The sequence below is a fragment of the Oncorhynchus kisutch genome, linkage group LG18 (assembly GCF_002021735.2).
Source record: "Oncorhynchus kisutch isolate 150728-3 linkage group LG18, Okis_V2, whole genome shotgun sequence".
In the NCBI taxonomy this organism is placed as follows: domain Eukaryota; kingdom Metazoa; phylum Chordata; class Actinopteri; order Salmoniformes; family Salmonidae; genus Oncorhynchus; species Oncorhynchus kisutch.
In genome coordinates this window covers 74,772,357-74,800,085 of record NC_034191.2, presented here as the reverse complement: position 1 = coordinate 74,800,085, position 27,729 = coordinate 74,772,357, and the positions used below count along the sequence as shown (strand labels likewise).

At 39.1% G+C, this 27,729-nt stretch overlaps 2 protein-coding genes across 11 annotated transcripts; one reads left to right on the top strand and one right to left on the bottom strand.

Moving 5' to 3' along the window:
- Positions 1–6,995: 6,995 nt before the first annotated feature.
- On the bottom strand, positions 6,996–19,472 carry LOC109909813 (transcription factor AP-2-alpha). Of its 7 annotated transcripts, none has more exons than XM_020508845.2 (7): positions 19,349–19,472; positions 14,677–15,093; positions 13,504–13,555; positions 11,590–11,815; positions 10,904–11,022; positions 9,201–9,342; positions 6,996–8,371 (listed from the first exon to the last, which is right to left on the bottom strand). In XM_020508845.2, the coding sequence occupies exons 1-7, from the start codon at positions 19,433–19,435 to the stop codon at positions 8,089–8,091; spliced, it is 1,326 nt and encodes a 441-aa protein (XP_020364434.1). In that variant the 5' UTR covers positions 19,436–19,472; the 3' UTR covers positions 6,996–8,088. The 7 variants fall into 7 exon arrangements, with proteins under 7 accessions (XP_020364434.1, XP_020364433.1, XP_020364435.1 ...); XM_020508844.2 differs by having other exon boundaries at positions 14,659–15,093; positions 19,349–19,458; XM_020508846.2 differs by lacking the exon at positions 19,349–19,472 and adding an exon at positions 17,461–17,627 and having other exon boundaries at positions 14,659–15,093.
- A 4,218-nt stretch (positions 19,473–23,690) lies between these two features.
- On the top strand, positions 23,691–27,347 carry LOC109909792 (transmembrane protein 14C). Of its 4 annotated transcripts, none has more exons than XM_020508815.2 (5): positions 23,691–23,821; positions 26,298–26,371; positions 26,521–26,622; positions 26,835–26,922; positions 27,037–27,347. In XM_020508815.2, the coding sequence occupies exons 2-5, from the start codon at positions 26,299–26,301 to the stop codon at positions 27,095–27,097; spliced, it is 324 nt and encodes a 107-aa protein (XP_020364404.1). In that variant the 5' UTR covers positions 23,691–23,821; position 26,298; the 3' UTR covers positions 27,098–27,347. The 4 variants fall into 4 exon arrangements, with proteins under 4 accessions (XP_020364404.1, XP_020364405.1, XP_020364406.1 ...); XM_020508816.2 differs by lacking the exon at positions 23,691–23,821 and adding an exon at positions 23,847–23,963; XM_020508817.2 differs by lacking the exon at positions 23,691–23,821 and adding an exon at positions 24,524–24,715.
- Positions 27,348–27,729: the final 382 nt, after the last annotated feature.

Here is a 27,729-nt window from a genome sequence, read left to right as displayed (position 1 = left end):
TGGATAATAAAAATCCGTGGGCATGGATTCATTCTAACAGCGTATCTACATCCTTCAAATCCGTGGGCATGGATTCATTCTAACAGCGTATCTACATCCTTCAAATCCGTGGGCATGGATTCATTCTAACAGCGTATCTACATCCTTCAAATCCGCCTAGTTATTTAGCAGAAGAAATAAGTAATTATTCAGGAAATGTGCAATAAGCCAAAAGTTAGAGATGTATTATGAAGAAAAAAAAGGATTGTGGGGAGAAAAAACGAAAAGCAGTATAGGCCAAGCCGTTGAGTTGATTACGTCTCAAGTGAAAGCTGCTCTCTTTCTCTGCGCAGAGTAAGTCCTTTATCACCGTGCGGCACTGGCGTTGCCTGGAGCTATTGCTTGCCTCGAGCAAGGTGCGAGGACAGCAAACGGGATACTATCATCAAACTTGATAATAACGCTGGGTATGCCACAGCTGCGCGGTGACCCTTTGTGATGGAACCGATATCAGTTTAGATGAAACAGTGTTCCTCTTTGGTTTTAAATTATCCTGTCTATTAATTTAGTCCGACATCAGTGTCTCTACCTCTCTCCATTTCCCTCTCTTATTATATTCCTTATCCGTGAAAAATATACGATTTCCTTACAAATGGTCCATTTTACTAGAGTCATTTCTCATCGTTGATTCGTAGAAAATAAACCTGGGGGGGGGCTTTAAAAGATGGAGCTTCGTTCATAGCACAGTGCAGCCGAACTAAAACTGTAACAAAACATATGACACGTTTTGTCGTTATCTTTTCGAATTTTCTGGAATCGTTTACATGCCATATATTCATTCTAGAGAAATAGGCAATAGATAGACAATAGAGCGAGTTTTCCGAATAACCTAGTTCTCTTGTGAATTCATGTCAATGGGTAGATTAATGTAGGCTAAGGTTGCTGCTGTCAATTCTCAATATGATCAACAAACAAGAGGTCATGTTTATAAAGAATTAATAGTTATTTTGGCGTTGACATACTTTGTTAATCCTGTCATTATGTCAATGGAAATATTATAGTCTGAAAAAGGGTTGTTTCTGGATTAAATTTGATTTAGGCTATTCCTTTGATGTAGACAGGCCTAATTTATTATAATATTACTATTAGATAATTTGGCCTGATATTGTTATTATTAGTAGTAGTAGCAGTGTAACGGATGTGAAATGGCTAGCTAGTTAGCGGTGTTCGCGCTAAATAGGGTTTCAATCGGTTCTGCAAGGGCCGCGGCATTTGTGGAACGATGGGTAACGATGCTTCGTGGGTGACTGTTGTTGATGTGTGCAGAGGGTTCCTGGTTCGCGCCCGGGTATGGGCGAGGGGACGGTCTAAAGTTATGTAGTAGTTGCATTAGTAGTACTAGAAGTAGTACTAGAAGTAGTAGTAGTAGTAGTTGTCTATCTATTGCCTTGTAGTTGTATTAGTAGTTGTATTAGTAGTTGTATTAGTAGTTGTATTAGTAGTTGTATTAGTAGTTGTATTAGTAGTTGTATTAGTAGTTGTAGTAGTTGTAGTAGTAGTTGTAGTAGTAGTTGTAGTAGTAGTAGTAGCAGTTGTAGTAGCAGTAGTTGTAGTAGTAGTAGTAGTAGTAGTAGCAGTTGTAGTAGTAACAGTAGTAGCAGTAGCAGTAGTAGTAGTAGTAGTAGTAGTAGCAGCAGCGGTAGTAGTAGTAGTAGTTGTTGTAGTAACAGTAGTAGTAGCAGCAGTAGCAGTAGTAGCAGCAGCGGTAGTAGTAGTAGCAGTAGCAGTAGTAGTAGTAGCAGCAGTAGAAGCAGCAGCGGTAGTAGTAGTAGTAGTTGTAGTAGTAACAGTAGTAGTAGTAGCAGTAGTAGCAGCAGCGGTAGTAGTAGTAGCAGTAGTAGTAGGAATTGTAGTAGTAACAGTAGTAGTAGTAGCAGTAGTACTAGTAGTAGCAGTAGTAGCAGCAGCGGTAGTAGTAGTAGCAGTAGTAGTAGTAGCAGTAGCAGTAGTAGTAGTAGTAGCAGTAGTAGCAGCAGCGGTAGTAGTAGTAGCAGTAGTAGTAGTAGTTGTAGAAGTAACAGTATTAGTAGTAGTAGTAGCAGTAGTTGTAGTAGTAACAGTAGTAGTAGTAGCAGTAGTAGCAGCAGCGGTAGTAGTAGTAGCAGTAGTTGTAGTAGTAACAGTAGTAACAGTAGTAGTAGTAGCAGTAGTAGTAGTTGTAGTAGTAACAGTAGTAGTAGTAGTTGTAGTAGTAACAGTAGTAGTAGTAGCAGTAGTAGTAGTAGTTGTAGTAGTAACAGTAGTAGTAGTAGTTGTAGTAGTAACAGTAGTAGTAGTAACAGTAGTAGTAGTAGTTGTAGTAGTAGTAGTAGCAGCAGCAGTGTTTATTTGTACAGGTTTTTCTCATTGAGATAACATCTCTTTTCCAAGAGAGATCTGGTCCAATAGCATAGTAGTAGTAATGGTAGTAGGCTGTTATTATTACACTAATGACACCAACTTCGATCAGATCATTTTAGCAAGCAGTTTTGAGTATGAGAAAGATTGTTACTTGCTCTGGTCTTAGGGCGTGTTAACATGGTGTAGCCAGCAAGAACCTCAAAGCATGTTACGGGATCAGCATAGCTTGATGGTTTGGTACTTTACAAAAGTATTATGTCTTCAGATTGTACTTGGTGCAAATGTTCGTTTGGAAAAAACAGTTTCTCAATACAAATCATTCTTAGCTGTTTCTTATGTTATGACAATATTGTAACCCAATAGCTGAGGCTCATAAAGCCAGAACTTTATATGAGGCAATTGATATAATTTCGTTCATGTGTAAAAAACAGTTATCTCATTTCATTGAGTGGGATACGATTAAATTGTTTCTATTTGTAAAGCATCAATTAGATACGCAAAAAAATAGACATCATTCTTCCCCACCTTTGCCAAGTTCATCATCTAAGCGACCTATACAGACAAGTAGTTCTACGGGTCCCCAGAAATCTGTAACGAACGTCATGTGATCGAATGGACAACATAATGACACAATAACTAAAGTGAACAGACTGCATGAGACCAATGAATAAATAAATACATGGATACATACATTAATAAACAAACGAATAAATAAAGTCGTTTTGGGGTATTTATGGAGCGTGAAGCCTTTTGGTTAAATGTTCGCATCATTTGCAAGGTCTAAGGTTTGATAAAAAAAAAAAGAGACAGCCCTCAAAAGGCGGTTGATTGAAATGGCGTGTGTTGAGTTGACGGGAGCCAGCGAGGGACAAAGCCCCGCGAAGCCATGGCCACTCGAGCAATTATTCCTCCACGCTGAATTTGGATTAGTGCAATGGAAAGAAGCATATGTTTGGCCCGGGGCGACTGTCCCCCCGGCTGCTTTCAGAGAATGCAGGGAGAGAGAGGGGCAGAGAGACTGAAAACTAGAATATAAACTACATTAACCGAGAGGGGAAACATTAACACAATTTCAATCCCCTATTTTTGTATATTTGGGAGACACAAGCCCATGAAATTAGTCGACCTCCGCTTTTGACAGGTGAAGGCAACGATAGTAGAACAACCGTGCTGCCTATGAATTGTAATGAGCATGAGCAGTCATCACACCACTAACATTAAGATACGAAGTAAACACATGCCCAGATGCTATCCTTCTCTCTAAAAATGACACCACATAAACATGATATTATGTTAACTTTACCGAACCATAATCAAATATAATTTAGGCCTAGCCACATACTAGGCTATTATTAGTCTGAAAACAACGATGTTAATGTTTATAAGCCAAGATACTGCCATCTAGTTGGAATATTGTCTTTTGATGTTAAATTCGTTTTCTCACTGACAATTTTGTGAACATAAATTAATTGGAAACTCGAACTATGGGTAAATGCAGAGATTTTTTTCATTTACATTAAGTAATACATATGTGGCGTGGCCTGTGCACATACCAATAGGCCTAAAGTAAAAGGAAACTTTTGAGACATTGGACCTATATCTCTAGGCTTTGTTTGTATGTGCGTGCGTGCGTGCGTGGCTGTGTGTGCATGTGTGTGGTCCCAAAGTTGTCGCCTCAATAATCATCAAACACCTATCCTAATTTCTGAATGACCCATATTGCGTTGGAAATATCATCTTTTCCACTTACTCAGAAGGCATTTTGTTTATTCAAAGTCAGTTAATGTTTTCTAATCGATTAGCTGATGTCTCAAGTAATCAAGAACGATTTGTTGGAGTCCATGACCTTTCGTGGCTTTTGAGGCCCGGCTCGCACAGTGGAGTGAGGTAAGTGGAGAGGGGTGTTGAGACCGAAATGAGGTTTGATGTCAGATTTGACGACAATTAGCCATTTTGCGCTTCATTGCAAACATAGAGTCACATAATTCGATTGCACCGGTCCCCGTTTCATAAGTAATTTGAGTGAACCCTATATGCATACAACACATTTGTATCTAGCCTATAGGCTAGGCTACTTGTCGAGTGACCTGCAGTTTCGTCGTTAACAAGATATAAAGAAATTGGCAATTTGATGAAATAGATGTGTCCATACAGGAACTATAGTAAATTAAAATATATAAACACATTTGTACATGGTAAACTCTCCAAATATTGTATATACATTGTTTGCATGTTGCAGATGGAATGTTATACTGTGTGCACGCTTGACACAACAGGTTTTCAGTTCAGAGGTCAATATGACGACCATCGAGGCTCCTTGTGTAGGCTATACAACACATGGCAAAGCAGTACAGCGTATCATCGGTATGGAAACTGGTTCAAAGACATAGTTGCACTTGATACATTACGTTTGTTGATCTGGCGCAAATACATTCAAATGCAATTTTCATTATTTTAGGCCACTATTATTTCTTAATTGTTTAGGTTTTTAACCATTGAATTTGTATTTGGGGCCAGTTACATTTAAATGGTCGATTAAATACATTATGTTATTTCATGCATTAAAACTGGAATCGAAAAGGAATGGACTCAGCACCGAAAATCAAACAATAGCTATAGTCACTAATAACAGTCTTTAGTCTATTGCAAAATCTGCCATCGCAAAGTATTCTCCTGCCATGAGAGATGTTGGAGTCTACTGTGGTCTTGTGATTGATGAAAAAACAGAAGACACTAGTGTTAGCTCAGCAATAACTCCCAACATCATCTCAACAAAATAGTTTCCGAATACTGTCCGATAAACGTGCCTGTGGAGTGTAGTTTATGCGTGCCTGAGAGCAAGCATACATGCGTGCGTTGTTGTATTTCTGCATATTCGTGTATAGCCTATGCAATCAAGAGTGCATGGGAATATCTGATCAATATATGTATATATATTTTACCATTTAAGAAAAGGCTATTTAATAACAACTCGGGAACAGTACACAGCAGACACACGTATTAATTATTATAGTGGAATCAAGTGTAATTGATGTAGCTGAAACCAGGGGTTACGGATTGAATTAGACAAATTCAGTTGGGTATTGCTGACTGCCTGTAAAATGTGCAGGCTTCGTTGTTGTAAATCACGTTAGCTCTAAGACATCATGTCAAACTAGTTCTACCTGTTTATGATCAAATTATGGCAACATGTGTGTTAAAACGTATAGGCCTATGTAAATGACATGTTTGTATCAACGTTAACAAACGAAATAAATATATACATATTATTTTTAACAACACTTTTTTAAAGAAATGGGGGTAATGGTATTTCCTGTATCATGTCTTGATAGACAGGCCTATGGCCTATAGCTTTCGACAGCAGCCATTGTGATAGATATTTAGGCTATAATGCGTTCGTTTCGCTCTCAAAAACTGTTTTCATTTATTAAATAACATTAGCATTAATGACACACGTAAGGGGCTTCCTAATACAAATGCATAAATAAGCATACGATTGTTTTCCTTGTGACTATTTTTCTACGGATGGAGCAGCCGGGTATTCCTCTTTATGAGTGAGCTATTGTGCCTGGGGTTAGGATCCCACACACAATCTGAGATGCAGCCAACAAAAACAGCCCTGACAGACCATGGCTCGCTTCACCTGCCACAGCACTGCATCGCAATTATGCCAAGGACGTGTACAGTTAGGCTTCATTCACCTTATTTGAAAACAGACTGTCTGGGTTAGAGAAAGAGAAGACGAAGCTAGAACGCTCTAGACTAGAACGTGACAGTGAAAAGGAGATCTAGAGCACAGACATAGCATATTCATATACATCCACAGACTCTGCTCCATGCATCAGTATATTGATTTCGAGGTGCATGCCATCAATATACAATCCAAACTCTATTTGAATTAGGTTATGTAATGCAATGTTCCCATGGCCTTTTTGCACGTAAAACAAGGCTACATCTGGTGTATTAGCAGTAGCACACGTTATCATTTGCATGGATATGACTTATACGAAGCCTATGGGCTATAAGGTAGAGATGTGACCAATTATAACAGATATCCACATTCCGACTTATTTGCCATATCAATTAACTTAATGCAGTTGAAATAAGTTATATTCCAACTGGACGCTGTCAAACAACACCAATAATTACAGACAGCCTAGTAGTAAAAAATATATATTTGATGCATATCTTAAAACAAACAAAAAAACAGAGTGGTAGGGAATGGCAAGTGTAATAACCTTCAACACAGCCGTGTACATCTCACTGATTTTAAACAACGGTTTCGCTTGAGGGCTGGCGCTTCACACACGCATCAAACACCAATGTATTCATTGTTTTCTGTGTCATTTGGCAGGGTAAAAAGCTCCGCTGCGGGTTTGAATGATCCTGTGCTATGAACTATGAGTTGAAAGTATATGTGCTTTTTTATTTTTACTATAGCCTACTTGAGGGAAACAATGGGTTCAGCTGCTTATTGCAAGGAACAATTGTCAGGGGACAGTTAAACGCAATTACTGTAACCGGGCTGAATAAAAAAAAATGCCAAGAACGAAAATACACCCGGGCGTATATCAACCACGGAATAAAATCATTAAAAGATATGAATACAAATCGACATGAAGCGTATCAAATATTTATTTTTTTCTGGGCAACAAAGGACTATAATACATTGACAGGCATGGGAACTATCGCCAGCAGAGGTCTATACAATACAGCTAAAACCGCCTCCAATTTGGACATACAAGATATCAGGTGGTCCCAAATGTTTTGAATTTCTTTGAACATGAAAAAAAAAAATCTAAAGACAATATCAATTTATTGCTTTTATGGTGCTTCAAGGGAAAAACAAGAGGTGAGACGTATTCTGATTGGCACAACACATAACATCTTGTATTAAAACAAGAAAGTAGAAACACAAAAGAGTTCTTATCAGGATATCGCGTATGCTCTTTTCAACAAAAAATAAAACCGGAATAGAATAAGGATGATAGAGAGAAATGGAGGTTTATTTCTATTACATTTGTTCACTTGCTTCAATGTCGCCTCAACATGCTACAAGAGGGCTGAATTGAAATATCCCAGAGAAAAAAAATACCCCAAACTTCTGTTTTCTAAGAACCATAAAACCACATGAAGAACTAACCGAATATTTAAACCCACTAAAACAGGAGGCAACAGATAAATAAAAAATAAGTTTCAACAGACGCACCATATTTACAATTCCCATTAAATTACAGATAAATAAATATATACATACATGAACACAGATTCCCTTATATAACCGTGAATCGTGTTGAAAGTTCAAGTTGGTCATTTGGAGTGAGAGTCTGCAACTGAAGTCATGACATGTAAATGTGGAGTTTATTATTCACAATACTGATAATAATTCATCCTCTTTTAGCCTCTTTTTTTTGTCATACGGCTACAATCGTAAATTGAGATATAATGGTCGCTGGATTTCAATCCGTTGCAGCTCATAAAAGGAGGGAGCAGGCCTACATAAAAAGTCCTCCATGTGGCAAAGACCTTTCTCTCTCTGGAGCTGTGAATTATGGTGGGCATCTTGCACGTCGCTTTCCGAAAATCCAAAGTTGAATGATAGTAAAAACAAACATGTAAAATCATTGCGAGATCAGGAAGTGGCCCGTTTACTTGATCAATAGTATCTATATGTATTTATAATATTTATATTGGGCATTCAGGTGAGAATCACTTTCTGTGTTTCTCGTCTTTGTCTCCGCCTTTAGTGCCGCTGTCTGAGTGACTATTGTTGTTCAGGTACATTTTGTCCATGGCTTTAATCGCCTCCGTCAGATAGTTCTGGAGAGCGGTGAGGGCTGCGCACATGGCCGGGGTCCCGAATCCGTGAGAAATGAGACTGAAATGGGTCAAGCAACTCTGAATCCCTGGCTCAAGTATAGGTTGTGGTCGAGAATTCCCCAAGGGAGTACGGTCCTGGGAAAGCAGGTCTGTGAACTCTTTGCATATTTGCCTAAAAGGGGAGACAATATATGTGTTAATTACAATCATAATGCCAGTCTGCCCCTAATATAAATTCAGTATACAAGAGTTGTCCAAAAATCCTATTAATTTGATAGATTTTATATAGTTGTTAGCACAACATATTTGCTCAAAGTGACGTAGGCTATAGGCTACGTGTGATAGGCCTACTGTAGTGTCGAAATGTTTTAATGCAGTGGGGAAAGGTTATGTTGGCGTAGAACCAGCTATGTGTCAATGCAAACGCAATCACAGCAAACAAAATGGTTGCGTGTGAATGAGGCCTGCTCAATAGACCGACCAATGACAGTACACTCCAGTTTGGATAGGCTAATACAGGCCGATTCGTCCACGTGTTTATTTCATGCTTACGCACCATAATAAACATGTTTGGCATGAATCAAATGAAAAAGAGAGTTGGGATTTTAAATTCAGTTAGTTGACAGGGTGAAATTCCAAAAGTGTTTGTTCATTTGAGCATTTTGTCGCGTGCATAACATCACGTGATGACTTATCCCGCGCATTAGAAGCTCAAATATTTTGACATTAGTCGATTAATTTGTATCCAATTATTTTTGTTGGTCAGTTGTAATGTGTCACATTCATTCAGAATGCAATTAATTAGTGGAAAAAAATACTACAATGTAACCCAAATATCAATGCCAAAAATGTAACACTAGAAATCCATGTGAAACCTACAAAAAGCCTTCAACAAACGACCATCCATTTGAGTTTGTGTTTGCAAACACTGTCGATGTAAACATGAGAATGACTTGAAAACATTTTTTGGGACATACGAAATGTGATAACATAACACTTACTTCGTTGCCAATAACATGTTTTTTCTTTGGACGTGTTCGTTTGGGTCGGAATGCTGGCGGTTTGTATATTCCGCTACTGCCTTGGCTGGAAACTCAGTCTCGCATACATAACCAAAATCTCTGGCAAGATGCACTGCTTCGCCTAAGAAGGAAATAATGGATTGAGTGTATAATATATTGCTCTGAATTGGTGACATCAAATATAGACCAATTAACACTTCCACTTAACAGATGATGAATCTAATGAACGTCTTCGGCCAAAGAGAAGGCATTATTATCGTATCCATGTCCAAAGCAGTAGGCTATATAGCACCTGTAGCATTCCTTCTTTCACATTATGGAACAAAATTCAATGTTATTAATACAAGTCAGGCACCATACGTCCATTTGAGAGAAGAGTTCACTACCAGGGAAACACTACAACAATGTTATAAATAGCGTCATTGCACAACACCATGACATCGATTAGACATCCCTAAACATTATGGAAAGTCCATACGATAATGCAACATAGGAAAGCAATTTTAAAAGGCTATATACGTAAATCTCGCTCCGACATATTTTAGCTTTGAGAATTATAGGTTCATTCCATTGAGGTCTGCCTTTTTTGTTGATTTTGGTTTTCATTTCCTGAAACAGTTGGGTTTTTACTGCGGGGCTTCCAGACATAAATCTCAACTCCAGAAGAACGCATGCGCGCCAATTATCGTCAAAGCTCAAGTCCAGTAAACTCCTTTTTGTCGTTTCCATAAAATGGAGCGGATCATAAACAATAACAGCACTACAGAAAAAAGCATAGTCTTTTCACTAAATAACCGAGAGCCTTCATACCCCCCACTCCCCCTTATCGCAAAGAATCATACATTTGTTCAGCCTCATTACCATACAGCACCACATTTCAATGAAGCACAATGAATATTGCATTCACTCTCCGGCTGTAATGATTAAGAGGAACCAATGAACCATCCTATGCTTTCACCTTTAAAACCCACAGCTCACCAAATACCACCGCGATGAATAATAACGGCTCAACTTTGCAAGCAACATTTCTTTATTCAATAGCCAATGCCATGATCACAGTACACCGTAAATGACTCATTTATATTATTGAATATGCTCACAACATATAGTTCCGCCATAGGTCAGTTCCACTTCCATCACAGAGAAAGAACGAGCCCAGTGTAAATAATAGGTGACCAGTAGCTGTAGCCTAGTAGTAGCCTTGGCCTACTAGAATTCTTACTACTAGCCTACTAGTACTAGCTTAATAATAATAAACGCCGTATAACACTGATCATGATAACAAGCCACTAAAATAAATCAATATAATAAATCAATCGATCCACTTCTGCCAGAGGTGAAACAGCTCCACACTCCCACTAGACAATAAATAAGCAAATGCCCATAAGCCGACTTCAACAGCGAGCCTAATTCATCTGGCACAAACTAGGCCAGCAAGGCTAACCGACTCCTACCTCCAATGTAGTAGCCTAGCCTTAGGCCCATGCACTTTTACAAAGAGAGGATTGCACACAGGTAGGCTAAATACACAGGCCAATATTGCGTAAAGCCTCTAGAATAATTACCATCATCATCATCATCTCACTCAAAAATACACAGATATCCTCATGCATTATTGATTTGCAAGGCCGGCATCTGCTATCGCCGGAACCGGAATTCAGATAATTTACCATGCAATTTACCTTCAACTAGTGACGTCAGCAGGGTAACGTTTGCAGCCTTGCGTCTACCTGCAGGTAGATTTAATCCAATTTTATCCAATTTCTCTCTGAGGGACCTTCCGCCATTCTTAGACTTGGCTCTGTAACAAGAAAGTAAAAATAGCTTGTATGAATAGGCTAATTTATAAAATATTTTTTCAACACTCAATTGGACACACTATCTGATCCAAAAAGAGTTTAATTAATATTATTTAATCAAAGAGATAACTATCTATTTGGCATCGCATTTCTTTCATGTGCTTCTGTAACTATATATCGGTGTCTATAGGCCTGTTTGCGTGTCAATATAGGCTATGCATTGTCAACTCACAGAAACGGATTTATTTGAGTAAATACACAATATACAGCCAAAATACTGGTTTTGCGTCTAGCTTAGAATCAATAGACCGAACATTACAGTAGTTTACTTTTGGTGTAGGCCTATGTGATGTGCTTAAACATGTGTTAGAGGGTTGAGGGTAAGGCCAACAGGCCTACATTCATTTGTGGGCTACATTGCGAGAAAACAAATGCAGTGTGTGCGTAAAGTTAATATGGAATTTAACAGTCTGCGGTTAAGGCTGTTTAAAAGCAGGAGGTGTCACGCTTGGTCGATTTAAATTATTCGTGGAATAAAAAATTTGAAGAGACATTAAAGTCCGGCTCACCTTCTCAGCACCCCGCCCAGCAGTGACGCGTTGAGGCACTCAGGCGGCGAGAGGCGTCTCTGCACTTCCGCCACTGTGACCTTGTACTTTGATGTGGAGCTAAGCAGAGACAATCGACCCGGAACAGAGCAGAACACTTCGTTGGGGTTTACCACACCGCCAAAAAGACCGTCCTTATTTATCCCAATGGTGGAGACATTGTTGTTCTTTGATAAAGAAACTGGACCTAGGGAACACAAAGACCAAGTTCAGTGAATCTCATTCAATGTAGACCCTTAACCATATCAGATCAATATCAAACGCAGTGTGTGAGCAGAGGTCTACACAAAATTCAAACAATGGGCATAGGGTAGGCTATGACAGGCCAAATCATAATGATAATATTAACACGAATCATAACACATTATATAAACAGCTCTAATAATAATATTAATAATAATATATGTATTGTTTTCTTGGTGGTGTTATTAGGCATCTGCACAAAGGGCTAACCATTGCTAAAAACTATTTTTTCGTATTTTAAGGCTTTGTTATAGGCCTATAAACCCTATATTTGTTTAGGATGGGCTATATATTACGTTTGACCTCTGAAACATTGCACATTTCTGCAGACACACGCGCACTCTCTATGTTGCAAATGTACAATACACACACATCACACACACATCACGCTGAGAGAAGCTGATTTTCAAATATCCATGGTCCCCCTCAAAAATACATTCGTGCGTGTGATTTCTCTTTGCAGGGTTTACCGTTTTGTGTGCAGGAACCGGAGACAAAGGGACTAGCCTTTTGGATAGATCACTTGTGACATTAAGAGCTCAGGGGAGGCTAATAGAGACAATAGAAGCTAAACGAACTCTTGAGATTACTAATATAAGAGCCAATTATCATGCTGACGCGGAAAGAGCATCTCTCAAGATTCATCCTCAGCGCAACTAATTTGACTTGACAAAAGACTCTACATGGCGAGAGGAGTAACATTCAACCTGACCATGAAGTAGGTCTCAGACGCCCGAAATGGTCTTATAGTATAGGAGAAAACATTTCAATCCACACGCAATTATGCTAGGCCCATCTATATATTGCAACCCTGAACGCATTATTCCACAAACAACCGCAGCTATGTAAAACATTGATGGAATTGGACTCTATAAATGGTTTAGAGACCTTGCCTATTTTTGCAGGCTGAGATTTGTTCCACCTTGATGCAGGATCTGGTATCATCTTGATACTGAATACATACAGCATTAACAACTGCCATGTTAGATTTGCTCCTGCGGTGCAAAGATAACTACTCACTGGACACAGACGTCGCTTCAACCTCTAGTTTTGATTTACATTTGGCTGCGTTGTCATCTAACGTGAATTCAACGTGAAATCAACATTTTAAAAAGTCATTGGATTTCGGTTCAAAGTTGGGTAAAAAAAAAATACACATGTCATATATTTAATATATGTAATATTTAAAATATATATAATATGTATCATATATATATATTATGTTGATTACATCTTCTGTTGATTACTTTTTTCAAATAATATCAATTTTCCACGTTGACATCATCGCATAGATTTTTTGGGTTGAAATGACGTGGACAGTGGGTAGCCTATAGGCCTATATATGACATCGAGCGAAAAGGATGCAACACATTAAAACCTATAGGATACAGCATAACCTATATAGGGCATATTCGCATCTGACTACTTTGAAATGCTGACATTGGCCTTCATTGATTAAACATGTGCAGTTAGTTTGATGCACTCGAGCTCACGCATTAAAAACACTGCGCATTAATCCATTTGGTTCAGTTGAAGCCTTAGCTACCGCACCGAGCTCCCGAGCAGAGTGGTGGACTGGTGTGGTGTTCAGCTTGTGCAAACAGGCATGGCATCTCGAAGGAAACTGCTTACCTTTTTTAATTACAGTCTGGTCTGGGATGTGAATTCCTTGATCCTCAATATGCTGCAACACACAGATGCACAAACACTATTTAATAAAGAATACAATGGAATGAATCTTACATGTCATGCTGTTTGCAAAAGGCTGGCGTGTAGCCCACAATCAGACAATATGGGGGGGGGGCTATAGGTTACCTGTTATTATTTTCAATAAAGGGGGAGGGTTATTGTCTATAGCTGTTGGGCAGGGTGCGTCGTGCACACCAGACTTAAATAACGCCTCAATAATCGTGACCTGATTCCATCCACAGATTGGCTACTTACGAATAAATATTAATTATATTAGGAATAACGGTATTATTACAAGCCGTGCACGCTAATTAGTGATTAGGCCATTGTTTTCAATAAAACAAAACGATTCCTCACTATAGATAGACCCTTTACTTATTCCATTTCTTCGTATTACCCGCTGAGCGATGGAACTTCATCTAAAACAAGCTCAGTTAATGTGTAAAACTCCCGAGTGGACTATTGTATTATTATAGCTCACAGACACCCACTCGTATCCGGACTTGAACGAGTCTTTTCAATGAGCACAATTAAATTAAATATGAAGCGAGGATATCCAGAATCACGTCAAAAAAATGACAGGGTATATGAATCAACAATCGTGGTATACCATCCATTTTGTGAGAATGGTTTGAGATCAAATTATAGTCCTCAGAGCTGCAGTTTAGATCTGTTTAGTTTAGGGTAAGTGTTATTTATAACACTATATATATATAGAGGGGGGGGGGGGGGTAAACAAATTATCTCTAATAAGGCTAATAACGTGCAAACACAGCTAGAAAATATAGACTGAATAATCCAGGCCTGTATAACATGTTTGACTCGAAGAGGCGTTTGTAAAATCAAATACATTCGTATAAAAAGTCCTCTGTCAATTAAATTCAATTAAGGGCATAATCTTTTGCTATTTCTGCATTTATAAAATTGAGTCATAAAATGTAGGCCTTAACATTTAATACAGAGCTGCCAATTTACAGCAGCAAACTTTAATAGAAGACTACGCGTGTAATAATAATGTATAAATCGTACAACAATTATTATGATTATAATATCAATAATGTGAAAGTAATAATGTAATAGTAATAATAATATAATTACCAAATAATGCTGAATTACCTGAACATCTTCTAAAGAGTGATGTATTCCATGGATTGGGATAGAATCTGAGAGTCCCGTATCGAGTCCGTGGCCCGACGGCAGGAGCACTTCTCTCCGGTACTCTCTACAGAGCTGATGGGGCAGGCCGCGGTGCTGGTGCAGCAAAGTGCTCTCCTGACTCTGCCTCTGGCCCGGCCAGCCAGGGTGCTGTGGCTGCGGCTGAGCATGCAGGGAGTTGAGAGAGTAGGGGTCGTTGACGTGCGAGTAGGGGTCCTGAGACTGGGAGTAGATGGGCTGGTAGGGTGGGGGGAAGTACGGTGGCTGGAAGTCGGAGTTTGGGGTATGGGAGAGCGGAGGAGCACTATACGGAGACTGGCCCACGCCTCCCAGCTGAGGTAGTCTGGCTGTCCCATTGCTGGTACCGTCGTGACGATCCTGCAGGAAAAAGGAATCGTAGAAATTAAACCTATACACCAACCCTCCATTTTACCCGTTTTCACAGGGACTTTTATGGACTGTTACCTACCATCAGGCCTATTGCGTGTGTATCCAAATGTGTTGGTTGACATTAAATAAACTATGGGCAATATTGAATTAAATCAGATCCCTGTTGAACGGATGAATAATATCCTAATAATAAGGCTAGTAATACTAATTATACCAATAATAACAGTGATAATTACTGTAGGCCAATAATACATTCGTATTGGATCGTTTTCGGAAAATAAATAAATGAATAGGCCTACAGTTGTAATATTTCGATACTGATGTAAAATGTGAGATATTTGTTTGGCTTAAATTGTCTGGATGCTATCTTAGCAAAACAATTTTATTAAATAAATGCAACAATCGGAGTCTGAATGCAGCATGAAGTATAGGCCTATCTCAGTCTTTGCCAAGGAGTCCAACTTACCATCGCGGAAAAGCTGTGCACTAACATCTGCGAAGATTTTCGAGCGATTCAAAATGTATTTTTCTGAATAAAAACGTTGACAAATCAACGAAAATTTACGAGCAAACAAAATAAAGCCAGCAACAACACTATTGAAAGATCACGTAGCCCAATGTTCAGATAAGCATCAGCGAATAACGATAATCCATCAGAATTTGATTAAATTCCCACTATCCTTCATTCGATTCTAAAATGCAGTGTTTTGTCTTGCGGATTTATGTTTAAAGTATCCCTGTTCCGCCGTCTGGCTCTATCACTGCTGTTCCTTCGCTTGAGCTCTATTAGCAAAGAGCTGCTTCTTCCCTTGGACTCCTAATAGCAGATATTCATGACTATTAATATTAGGCTACACGAATTCTTAATAAGGGTAGAATGGTCGGAAATCGAGCGTGAAGCAAGGAACCAACTCAAGGCAGAGTCTGCACTAAATGACGTCCATTGAATGAGGAATCAGTATATCTAATCAGAGATGAGGAAAGAAAGAGGGAGTGAGTGAGGAGGGGAGAGAGAGCGGGAGACAAAAAGAGGGAGATTCTCTTGCGTCTGACGAATCAGAGAGAGGAGGGGAGGGGTTTAAAAGGTTCGAGGGCAAACAAAAGTGAAAGAAAGACAGAATGAAGGGGTGACCAGAGAGAGAGCGAGGAAGACCCATGGAAAGAAACAATGTGCACCTCCGATTCGTGTGAAAATCCAGCAAACGCTGAGGGCATCTCGGCTGGCACATTTGTACTGTTCAGAGGGCGGTTGTCTGCTCGCCTTTGTTTTCCAATTCAGATTCTGACGCCTCGCGTTCCATGGCCCTTCCCGAATATCTCAAATGAATGAATCCTCGGTTATTCGACTTCAAACTACGCCCTCCAAGCTAACTTTAACTTGGAACAAATATATTACAAAGTTCTCAAACGGATACGCACCTCACAAGCTTATGAAATGTACTTTCCCCTACTAACCTATTTGCACGCGACCGACAAAACAGCGAAAGAGTCCCCTTTATGAAAACACCGTGTAGTTAACACTGATTTCTATTAACAGAAACAGGTATGTTACTCGTAAATTAAACTGGATTTGAGATAATCACAAATTCAAGCCCAGCGTTTCTTCCCTGCTCTAGACGAGACTATGTTCCTTCTCCAGACCCGGGCAAAAACATGTTCAACTGGATTCACCGCTCCTAAACAACTGCCTGATATGACTGGTAAACTTTCTGTGTGTGCTATAATAACAACCACTCAGCCTGTGCACGAGCTAAGGGCTTGAAATGCACCGACTTCTTTCATAAGAATATTAGGGATAGGCATCCCATAATTTATTCTATATTTAAACACATTATTATAAACAAACTTTTTTCGATGATAGTTAGAAAATGCATGTTGAGTATGTCTCCCTAAGTACATTATCTTACATTAAATGTATAGGCCTACATTTTACTCATTGTTCAGCAATGATTTTTGATAAATCCTATTAAACGCAATTTCGTAAAAAATGATATAAACCTTTTTGTCTCTGTTATTGCCTGTGCATCAGGTTTGACAAGTATTAATCTACTTCCTTGCTTTGAAAATGTATGATTATGATGATGATGATGATATTTATTACAATATTTGCGTTATAAATATTGAAACTGCAAAATGTATATTTTTACACAATAAAAACTGTAATGTGTCTATATCAAAATAGAAACATATCGAACATATGAAATAAACCAGTATGCATTTGTATATCGTTCAGTTGAATTAAATATGTTTCCTGACAAATGTCAAAACAATTCCAGATTTTGACGAAATACAAAATAAAACTGCACGCCATTAAATGACATGAAAACGTCAATAAATCAAATATGAGCCTCTTACCTCGTAATCTTCATATTTTATATTGTCAGTTAATTTCCAAAGCATTTTCATGGGTTGTGGTGGGTCCTGAGAGCGCCTCTCCTTGTTCTACACAGTGAATTGTGCTCTAGCTGAAACTATTTTAGGTGAACTTGGCTGTCTGCGCTCTGAGATCTCCCTCTAATGGTGGAAGTAAAAGGCTCGCGCACCACTGTACTAACATTCGCATTCCCTCATTAGCATATCAACAGCCGCTTGATTCCATCTGCCCTACACCAATGGACAACACAGGTAAAACTGGAGAGAGACTACACATGTATTTACTTCTCCCACATCCAATGACAATATACAGCACGAACTGAGCGTAAGCATTAAATATGACAAAAGGACAAGAACAAAACCTGCACCTAGGCAGAAGTGTGAACGTTCATCATTATGACGGATATGATCAAACTAATAATTGGATAATACGTGTTATATCTTATATTCATTTGCTTTACTTTTCTTGTATATTCCGTTTTAGCAGATGTTGTTTGATGAGAATATTTTGTATGAAACAACTTCATGAAAACAACTTACATCAGCTCACACACACATGGCCTAACCTATGGTATAATCGGTCTCTGTATCTTCAACTTGCACTGAAGAGCGTGCCACACTATGCCAAATACTCTCTCTACTATTCTCTTAATACCTGATTTTCGTAACCTGTTGTTTTAGATGTATTTAGACAATGAGAAGCTATTCTGTCACTTTCATGTAAAAGGGGGACCACTCTAAAGTAGCTATACAACTCCATTGACGACATGGAAGAGCGCCGTTTTTGGAATGTAAATAATTAACACAACAAAACAGCTTGTTTAATGTGAATGAGGGTCTAAAGTATTTGATCTCAGTCCAGTCGTCGGCGAAGTTGAGCACCAGGGGTTTCGGGTCAAGAACCAGGTCGCCAACTCTAGATTGCCATTTTTTGGTGGGGTACCTTTATAACCAGTTGTTATTAGAGACAGGACCCATGAAACGAGCTCACAATGACAACTATGGTCTAGGTAAAAGTGCCTTAGAAATTGTGGGATGTGTGCTGCGGTGTTGATTTTAGAGGTGGTGTTCTTTCGGAGAGTGAAACCTAAATCTCACCATGGCTTGTGTTACCGACCTCATTTTCACCGCGTTAGAACGTTCTGTTTTAAAATCTACATTGAATTATTATTTAAAAACCCTTTCACCAGGACAACATGCAACATACACAGTAATACATAGATCGGATAGATTTGTTTCGAACTTTGAGATGACAAGAACCACAAGTCCTAGGCGACCTATAATTTTAGTATATGTTATTTCAAGTGTTGGTTATTTACCATCGCAGAGACGAATCAACATATAAAATGAAAAGTTGCAGTATATTATGTATGACTGTGCTATTTTAATTGATTTTGTATTCACACTTAAAATTTAAAAAACGAAGCAAAGCAAAACAAAATGTCTGAGCACGGTTCTTTCAAATATATGTTTACTGTTCACACATTCCATATAGGCATTCTTTGCTTCTTTATAAGGAACGGTTTTCTATCTTCTTAAACTGCTTGAGCGGTATAGCCTACTTACTATGCATCATGTTAAACAGACTTTCCCAAAGTTAGCACAACAGCCAATACGGTATTGTTAATCAGGGGTAAATGGGAACATTATTAACGTTTGAGGGAAACTAACACTGTACAAGTGAAAATAATTTAAACCTATAGAATATAACTTTTTTTATATTTAGGCTAAAGATAGTGCTACTAATTCTACAAGGCAATCGCTTATGGCCAATGCATTTCCCCAATTGTGTCCATAAATTCGACAAATTAAACTCCTGTAGTATGCACACGTTCAATAACACCTTTGTTATTAAATAAACAACACATACCTGCCAATCTCCCATTTTGCCAATTATCGACATGATTTTTTCTTCAATCTGTCCTGATATGGTAGCTTGCATGTCGTGTAATCTCATTGAGCCTTCGGTCCCTAAAACAATTTGAGTTTTTACCTGTGCTGAACGAGAGTACCTCACCTGGCCATAAAAACCGTGTGGGCCACCTGGTGGCGCACGCGCAATGGACCGGGTGTGTAATCCTACCTGAAGTAGAGGTAATGGTCTCATGTGAATTTGCATTTGGGTCTCACTGCATTGAACATATGAGAGAAAAGGGTACAACAGCAACTTTTTTATGGGCTAACTGTTGTGGATAGGCCTACTCAGCGAGGTCAACATTATAACTTTGCTAGAGTTTTACAATTTTTACATGTATAAATAGTAAACTAAATGTAAATCTTATTGATTGACAACATGTCAATAAGTTTACTCTGTCAGTTGGTTGTAAAATATATATTCACATTCAAAATGAAACTGTATCAGGATGAAAATCTGATGGTTACGGTAACATCATTACTTACACACAGTCTACCGGATTCCCTTACGTGCATTGGGGTCACGGTTTATTTATCATCTGTTTATTTCCTACTTGTGTAAACTCCTCGGGAGGAACTCATCTTCATCAAGCACACAAACAACAACAAAAATAACAACACGTGCGCGCGCTGAGGTGATAAACGTATTTTCTTGTCATTTCTAACCGAGCACGTGTCGACTCTATGTTGTTGACCGCAACATGGGTATAGTCGACGCGTGCTCGGTGTTGCACTGTCAATTGCAGAATGGAAGGATATATGGCTGTCAATTGCAGAATGGAAAGATATATGGCTTGAGCAATGGTATGTTATTTAGTTGATATACATATGATAAATAAACAATAATAACAATTGTGCTATGTCAAATTCAACAGTGACAACAGTATAGCATATACTGCATATAGCATAAACAACAGGCCTTTACTTTTGAGCATACTTTTCCTTAAGAAAACCGAGCTCAGTTTGAAATAGACAGTCACACAATTTTTAACGCAAACACTCAAATATTTTAGATTACATTTTTTTTTTTATTGAACTTGCACACTTCATTTGACTGTTGTGTTATAGTCTGTCATTGGCAACTGTCTTCAACCTTGTATTCTATACATGTTTGAGGGAATATTAAAGTTTTACTTAAAAGACAATCGATTTGAGAAGAATAGAAGTACAGGTACAGATTAAATAGAACAATGTACAATATATTTCAGAGCAGCAAGGTGGACTAGAATACGTGCACAGGAACGCTGCAAGTGTGTGGTGTGAGTTCTGGACAGGATACGTTTCCATGTTAATATCCAACCTGTTTGTCTAAGGCTTAGTTTCAACCGCTAGCACCCCTACCACGAGCCCCCGGCACAATTTCCGTTAAGCACCATAAAACCGTGCAAGATGCTTAATAGGCAACGATACTGAAACGACTGGTTGCACTTTTAGGGGCATTGATATATCTCACCATTTAGTAAGGGTAATGCGCATGTAATGCGTCTTGCCAATAACAACACAACTGTATTATCATTATCATCATCAGTAGCTGTTGCATTTCAGATATTTAGATGTATTTCATATGTTTACGTAATGAACAGTCCAATGCTAAAGAAATAATCTACTTCACAACATGACATGTCATAGAATGTGGTTAACTCATATTTCGTGCTTAATTCTTATATACCCAAACCTTGGCGCATAACTTTATTCATTATCGTACAAGTAAGGCGTGATGAAACTATGCCTTATAGCTACGTAAATAAGAACAAAATGGTTTGAAGCACTATAAATAAGGTGTAAAACAATTTCCACAAAATTAGCCAATGTTATATTCCTTCCCTCATGTGCTTCAAATGTAACCAAGAAAATCTATGAAGAGTCCTCTCACATAATGTTATGATCCTCTGGAGTTATAGATTTTGTACTTACCCTATGTGTTTCGAGTGATGAAACAATCGTTATTCTCAAATGACGATCTCCACACTAATAAATTGTGGTCTTGCGCCATCAAGCGCTAAGAGAAAGAAGAGCACTACAGAAAGCCAGAGTTTCCAATTCAACGGTATTTGAAACCAAATGTATTGTGTGCAAAGGGCATTCCAGTAAGAAACAATACGCTCAAAGCCTACCAGCTCAGTGCAATGATCATTTAGTTTAATGAAATAGACTATAAAACAAAATTACCTTTATATCAAGAATACGCTTTAATTATTCCCTATACTCGACTTAAACATATATTTTTTTATGCACCATTTCGTCTCATCCTAAAACCCTTCATAATGATAATAATCTCAGATTTGGCCTAGTATTCCTATTTATGAATCCCAGACAGATACAATCTGAACACAGACATCGGCAGGTATATACATTAATTGATCTTCTTGCGCCATCTTTTGGCAGAAATTATACAATATAAAAGCATTCTATTTACTGTACAATGAAAACAAAAACGATTTTCCACTTGGCTGTAGGGCCTACTGTAGTCGATTCACCAAGGCGCCGTTTCCCAGACCCTTGGTAGCGTTAAGATCAACGTTAGAGCCATCTTATGATGCATCTTTAGTAGTCGGAGTGTTTCCCAGAGCTTTTAAAAACCTTCCCACATCAGTGAACAGTGCATCGTTATAGGCTTCTTTCCTGCCTTACCTCACAAGATATCATTATAAAACAATGTATAAGTGTTTTGTGTTAATGGGCATTATCAATAGATGATACATGTTTCATTTGGGTAATGAATAGGATGAAATGTAGGCTGATATTTGAAATATGTATTGGTAACATTTTGTCAAGCTTAATTTTATAACAATGATTGCCTTGCCTGGTTCACCAACTACTTCTCTGATGGAGTTCAGTGTCTCAAATCGGAGGGCCTGTTGTATGGGCCTCTGGCAGTCTCCATGGGGGTGCCACAGGGCTCAATTCTTGGGCTGACTCTCTTCTCTGTATACATCAATGATGTCGCTCTTGCTGCTGGTGAGTCTCTGATCCACCTCTACGCAGACGACACCATTCTGTATACTTCTGGCCCTTCTTTGGACACTGTTAACAACCCTCCAGACGAGCTTCAATGCCATACAACTCTCCTTCCGTGGCCTCCAACTGCTCTTAAATACAAGTAGAACTAAATTCAACCGATCTCTGCCTGCACCTGCCCGCCTGTCCAGCATCACTACTCTGGACGGTTCTGACTTAGAATATGTGGATAACTACAAATACCTAGGTGTCTGGTTAGACTGTAAACTCTCCTTCTAGACTCACATCAAACATCTCCAATCCAAAGTTAAATCTAGAATTGGCTTCCTATTTTGCAACAAAGCATCTTTCACTCATGCAGCCAAACATACCCTCATAAAACTGACCATCCTTCCGATCCTCGACTTCGGCAATGTCATTTACAAAATAGCCTCCAATACCCTACTCAACAAATTGGATGCAGTCTATCACGGTGCCATCCGTTTTGTCACCAAAGCCCAATGACTGGAACGAACTACAAAAATCTCTGAAACTGGAAACACTTATCTCCCTCACTAGCTTTAAGCACCAGCTCACAGATACATAGCCCATCTATAATTTAACCCAAACAACTACCTCTTCCCCTACTGTATTTATTTAGCTCCTTTGCACCCCAGTATTTGTATTTCTACTTTGGCCCCCAAACAATACAGTAATCAATATCAGTATTACCATTTTTTAAAAGTAATGTAGAACAAAAACAAAGTAATATACAGGATCAGTTCCAGGGTCAGTGCCAATACAATATTTACTCTACCTGCACACGGTTTTCTCTACCTGTTGGTTTCAGAAACACTCACAAATTTGTCTGGTAAATAATGATGCATCTGGTACGATCAACGTTATGCTTTAGTTACATCGCAACTGGGAAACGAGAAACTGGGCATTTATTAAATATTCCACTTACTTAGGTAGGCCATATTAGTCATATTCTGTTTTGTCAGTAGGCCTTGTGGTTACCATAGTGATCCATTCTGAACATATGTCTAAAACACCTCACAAACACTCAAATTCAACTCATTATTAAGTGCATAATTTTCTGCGGATATGACTGTCTACATTAGGCCAATATTCTGAAAAGTAATTCATTACAATTAAATAAATAGGATACGCGATGTACTGTATTTCATCGATTAATTACAGGCCTTTAAAATATTAGGTTTCCCCTTGTATATGTGCTTTAATTGGATGTTTTTATACATTTATTGTAGACACTTGAACAGAGCTTTTGTCAATTATTTTGATAGTGTCACTTCATAAAACATTATAATTGGGGGTACATGGGATATGAGGTCCAGAGTGTTCCAGACAAATTAGTTTATGCTGTCTGCCATGTGGAGAAAAACTTCACTTCCCGTGGGGTCTTTGGCAGCGCGTCATTGCTACGATACGCACTACGAAGCAGCGTGAAGGATACGCCAAAAGGAGCAAGGTTGTACACAAGCTTGTGTTTTACTATTCATCCAAAGGTTTCCTAAACTTGACAATGTAGCCATCTGCCTTATAAATTAATGCCGATCGCACACATGGGCAACTCCATTGACTCAATGGGCACTGTTGTCTTAAACTGCTAGGTATGCTATGTTGCGCTCTGACTTGCAATTTTGTGGGATTGATTTACTGTCTAAAATGTTTCCCAACCGATACATTACAATGTACTGAAGAAAATCAAATATAATATATATTTTAAAAAGGGAAACATTGTAGCAACGTTGGGGCAATTAACTACAGTGTTCCACTGATGAATTTAGCTGGGACAGGCTACACTGTTACCAGAAGATAGTGACCCTACCGTCACGCCTTTTTACCCTGAGCTGTACTGGGGTCATGGACGCAATCATGGTTACATTAAGACACCGTGGAGCCTGCATGAGATAGGAGTTGGAAAATGTACTTCAATGTACGGATGGGATATGCCACTGTACTCCAAAAATGTAATTTTATCCACACTGCTGCATATAGACATTTTAAATACTTCCAAGTTTTCCAAGAAAACTGCACTTTGTCCTCATGTTAGCTAGCATTAGCCACCGCAGTTATGGAACATGGTGTTGAACAGCAAAGGAGCTGATTGGCTGACACTGCCATTACAAAACGGCGGAGGTGGCTACTGCTAGCAAGCATGAGGACAAAAAGGGACGTTTTCCGTTTTTCAATCATCTCGATGGAACATTGTGGATAAAGGTCAAATTGAGTACAGTGGTATATCCCATCCCTGCATTGAGGAACGTTTTCTGACGCATTTCTCGTGCCAGCTCCAATGTGTCTTAATGTAACCATGATTGCGTTCCGTTCACAGTGCAGCTCAGGGTAAACAAGCATAACGGTAGGGTGGTGTCTTACGGCAAGCTACATTGTATCTAAGTGAACAGGGGTGTATCCATTATGTCTTGCAAGGGAAACCGTTGACCGTTTAAGAACCAAACTGAAGCAAACGAAATGGGGAGGAAACCTACCTGAATTTGTCCAATAGAAGCTCTTGTTTTTGTTTCAAAACATTTTCTGGATTAGTGGAAACCAAGACTGTTCTCGGGGCAGGTCTGCTGGTTCTGCCTAACAGAAGTTACTTTTCCTAACAGGTTAGGTGAATGAAGGGTAAGATAATTAGGTTAAGGTTAGGATAAGCTAAAATTGTCCCTGACGCGACTCAAACATACTTTTGTATATTTAGTGTATGTGGACGCCACTTCAAATTAGTGGATTAGAGTATTTCAGCCACAACCGTTGCAGACAGCTCTGAGACCTTGAAGTAGTTGTTCCCCTTGCTCTGCAAGGGCCGCGGCTTTTGTGGTGCGATGGGTAACGATGCTTCGTGGGTGTCAGTTGATGTGTGCAGAGGGTCCCTGGTTCGAGGCAAGGAAAGGGATGGAAGCTATACTGTTACACATGCAATCTTCATAGACAAACACTGTCAGTAGAATGGCTTTACTGAAGAGCTCAGTGACTTTCAATGTGGCACCGTCATAGGATGCCACCTTTCCATCAAGTCAGTTCGTAAATTTTCTGCCCAACTAGAGCTGCCCCGGTCAATTGTAAGTACTCTTATTGTGAAGTAGTAGAAATGTTAAGGAGAAACAACGGCTCAGCTGCGAAGTGGTAGACCAAACAAGCTCACAGTACGGGACAGCAGAGTGCTGAAGTGCGTAGCACGTTAAAATCGTCTGTCCTCACCACGAGTTCCAAACTGCCTCTGTAAGCAATGTCAGCACAATAACTGTTTGTCAGGAACTTCATGAAATGGGTTTCCATAGCTGAGCAGCCGCACACAAGATCGCCATGTGCAATACCAAGCATCAGCTGGAGTGAACTCCATTGGACTCTGGAGTAATGAATCATGCTTCACCATCTTGCATTTTGGGATGAATTCGAGATTAATTGGAACGCCGACTGCGAGCCAGGCCTAATCTCCCAACATCAGTGCCCGACCTTGCTACTGCTCTTGTGGCTGAATGGAAGGAAGTCCCCGCAGCAATGTTCCAAAATCTAGTGGAAAACTTTCCCAAAGGGGTGGAGGCTGTTATAGCAGCAAAGGGGGGACTAACTACATATTAATCTAATTTTGGCATGAGATTATCGACAAGCAGGTGTCCACATACTTTTGGTAATGTATGGTATCTAGCCACAACCAGGTCTGCCCTGAGAACAGTCTGGGTTTCCACTAATGCGAGGTAACGTCTTGCAACAGAATCGGCGTAATCAATACACCTCAGTTTAGCAGTGAGCTACATTTTTGCAAAACGACAAACATGGCTATCTAACATATTTAACAGGCACATCTTGAGTTAATTAATGACTTGCTACATGTGTATCGTCGCCACATGCCCACTGCCAATTGTTCTTGCAGTGGGTGTGGCAAATGGCAATTAGTAGCCTAACATTCTCCCTCTTTCCTTCGTTACATGTTCTAGAATGACTGATTGGGTTGGATATGGGTATGCAGCACTCATTGCATCCGGAGGAGTGATGGGCTATGTCAAAGCACGTACGTTTATTGTTGTGCCGTCATGTTAACTCAATTGAATAGAGTAAATTGTTTTTGAGTCTAATGCATTGCATCATATGTCCAGTCTTGTGACAATGAACTGGTAACATGGTTTCCACTCTCCCCTGTACATCTTTTGGTGTCTCCAGGCAGTGTCCCCTCCTTGGCGGCAGGTCTTCTCTTCGGCAGCTTAGCTGGGGTTGGTGCCTACCAGATATCGCAAGATCCTACAAATATTTGGGTGTCTCTAGGTTAGTAAACCTTTGGTGTTGTCCCTCACTGTTTTGTGAATGTATCTCTCTGTTAAAAGTACAGTTTCTGTCACATTTAGACCAAGTATGTATACATATGTCTCCTCGCCCAGACCTCTCTTGATCACTACTAACTGACTTCTAGCTACTCATGATGATTAGTTTTACAGTAGGACCTACTGCATTGAGTCAATTCCCCCTGTATCACACAGTCACATCAGGAGCCCTGGCAGGTGTGATGGGAAAGAGATTCTATGGTTCCAGGAAGATGATGCCTGCTGGAATGATGGCAGCAGCAAGGTAGCCAATCAACTCCCTTCTTTTTTTGTTGTTGTTTCAGGACTAGGAAATGGGTATGAGGATGATGCAGTATGAGATTACTTAACATGTTATTTTTGTCTCTACCTTGTGTAGTCTACTTATGGTGGGGAAGCTGGGTGTTGGAATGCTGCTGGCGAAGCCCCAGGAGTCATAATGCACTGAAATGAAGAAGACGTTCACAGACACAGATGTCAAAATCACTATCCTCTCGTGCTTTTCTACGGTCTTATATCGTTCACCAAGAATATCAGTCAGATATGTGAATGTTATTTTGGAAAAATGTATAATTGAACACTGATTTATGAAATAACAAGGACTGTCATGTGTTTTTGTTCATATTGTAATGCAGATTTGTCATTACGTTACAAGAGATAAATGAACCGTGAAGTTGCGTATAAGGTTTATAAGATGGCCAGTGTTTGTTTATTTACCTTTTTATATAAGTAGACTGCCATCGTACATAATATAACTGAAGTCAATGCTGCTTTAGCCACTGATTCAGTAAATTACTACTCGGGATATATGAGCGATAAACCTTTACAATTTACAGTTTTAGGATGAATTTCCTAATAAAATGTCCTTTTGAGTTTAGTAATTTAAACATAATAGAAACAATTACATTATAAAAATCTAGAATACAAAATTCACAAAAAAATCTAATATTATCATAAACTAATTGCATGAGGCATGCCAGATGTTGGCATCCAATGGGTTTCAGGACGTGATTGTCTATGAGGGATACTTTACAGCAGTGTTTCTTCAATTATTGGTCGGACCCAAAATGGG

Bases quoted from the DNA above. Each gene is read 5' to 3' on its own strand.
- LOC109909792 (XM_020508815.2), top strand. From the start codon at position 26,299: ATGACTGATTGGGTTGGATATGGGTATGCAGCACTCATTGCATCCGGA. The intron at 26,623-26,834 runs GTTAGTAAACCT...TGTATCACACAG, and splicing joins AAATATTTGGGTGTCTCTAG to TCACATCAGGAGCCCTGGCA. The intron at 26,923-27,036 runs GTAGCCAATCAA...TACCTTGTGTAG, and splicing joins GGAATGATGGCAGCAGCAAG to TCTACTTATGGTGGGGAAGC.
- LOC109909813 (XM_020508844.2), bottom strand. From the start codon at position 19,435: ATGAGATTACACGACATGCAAGCTACCATATCAGGACAGATTGAAGAA. The intron at 13,556-14,658 runs GTAATTATATTA...TGTGTGTTGCAG, and splicing joins AGGTAATTCAGCATTATTTG to CATATTGAGGATCAAGGAAT. The intron at 11,023-11,589 runs GTGAGCCGGACT...TTCTTGTTACAG, and splicing joins CTGGGCGGGGTGCTGAGAAG to AGCCAAGTCTAAGAATGGCG.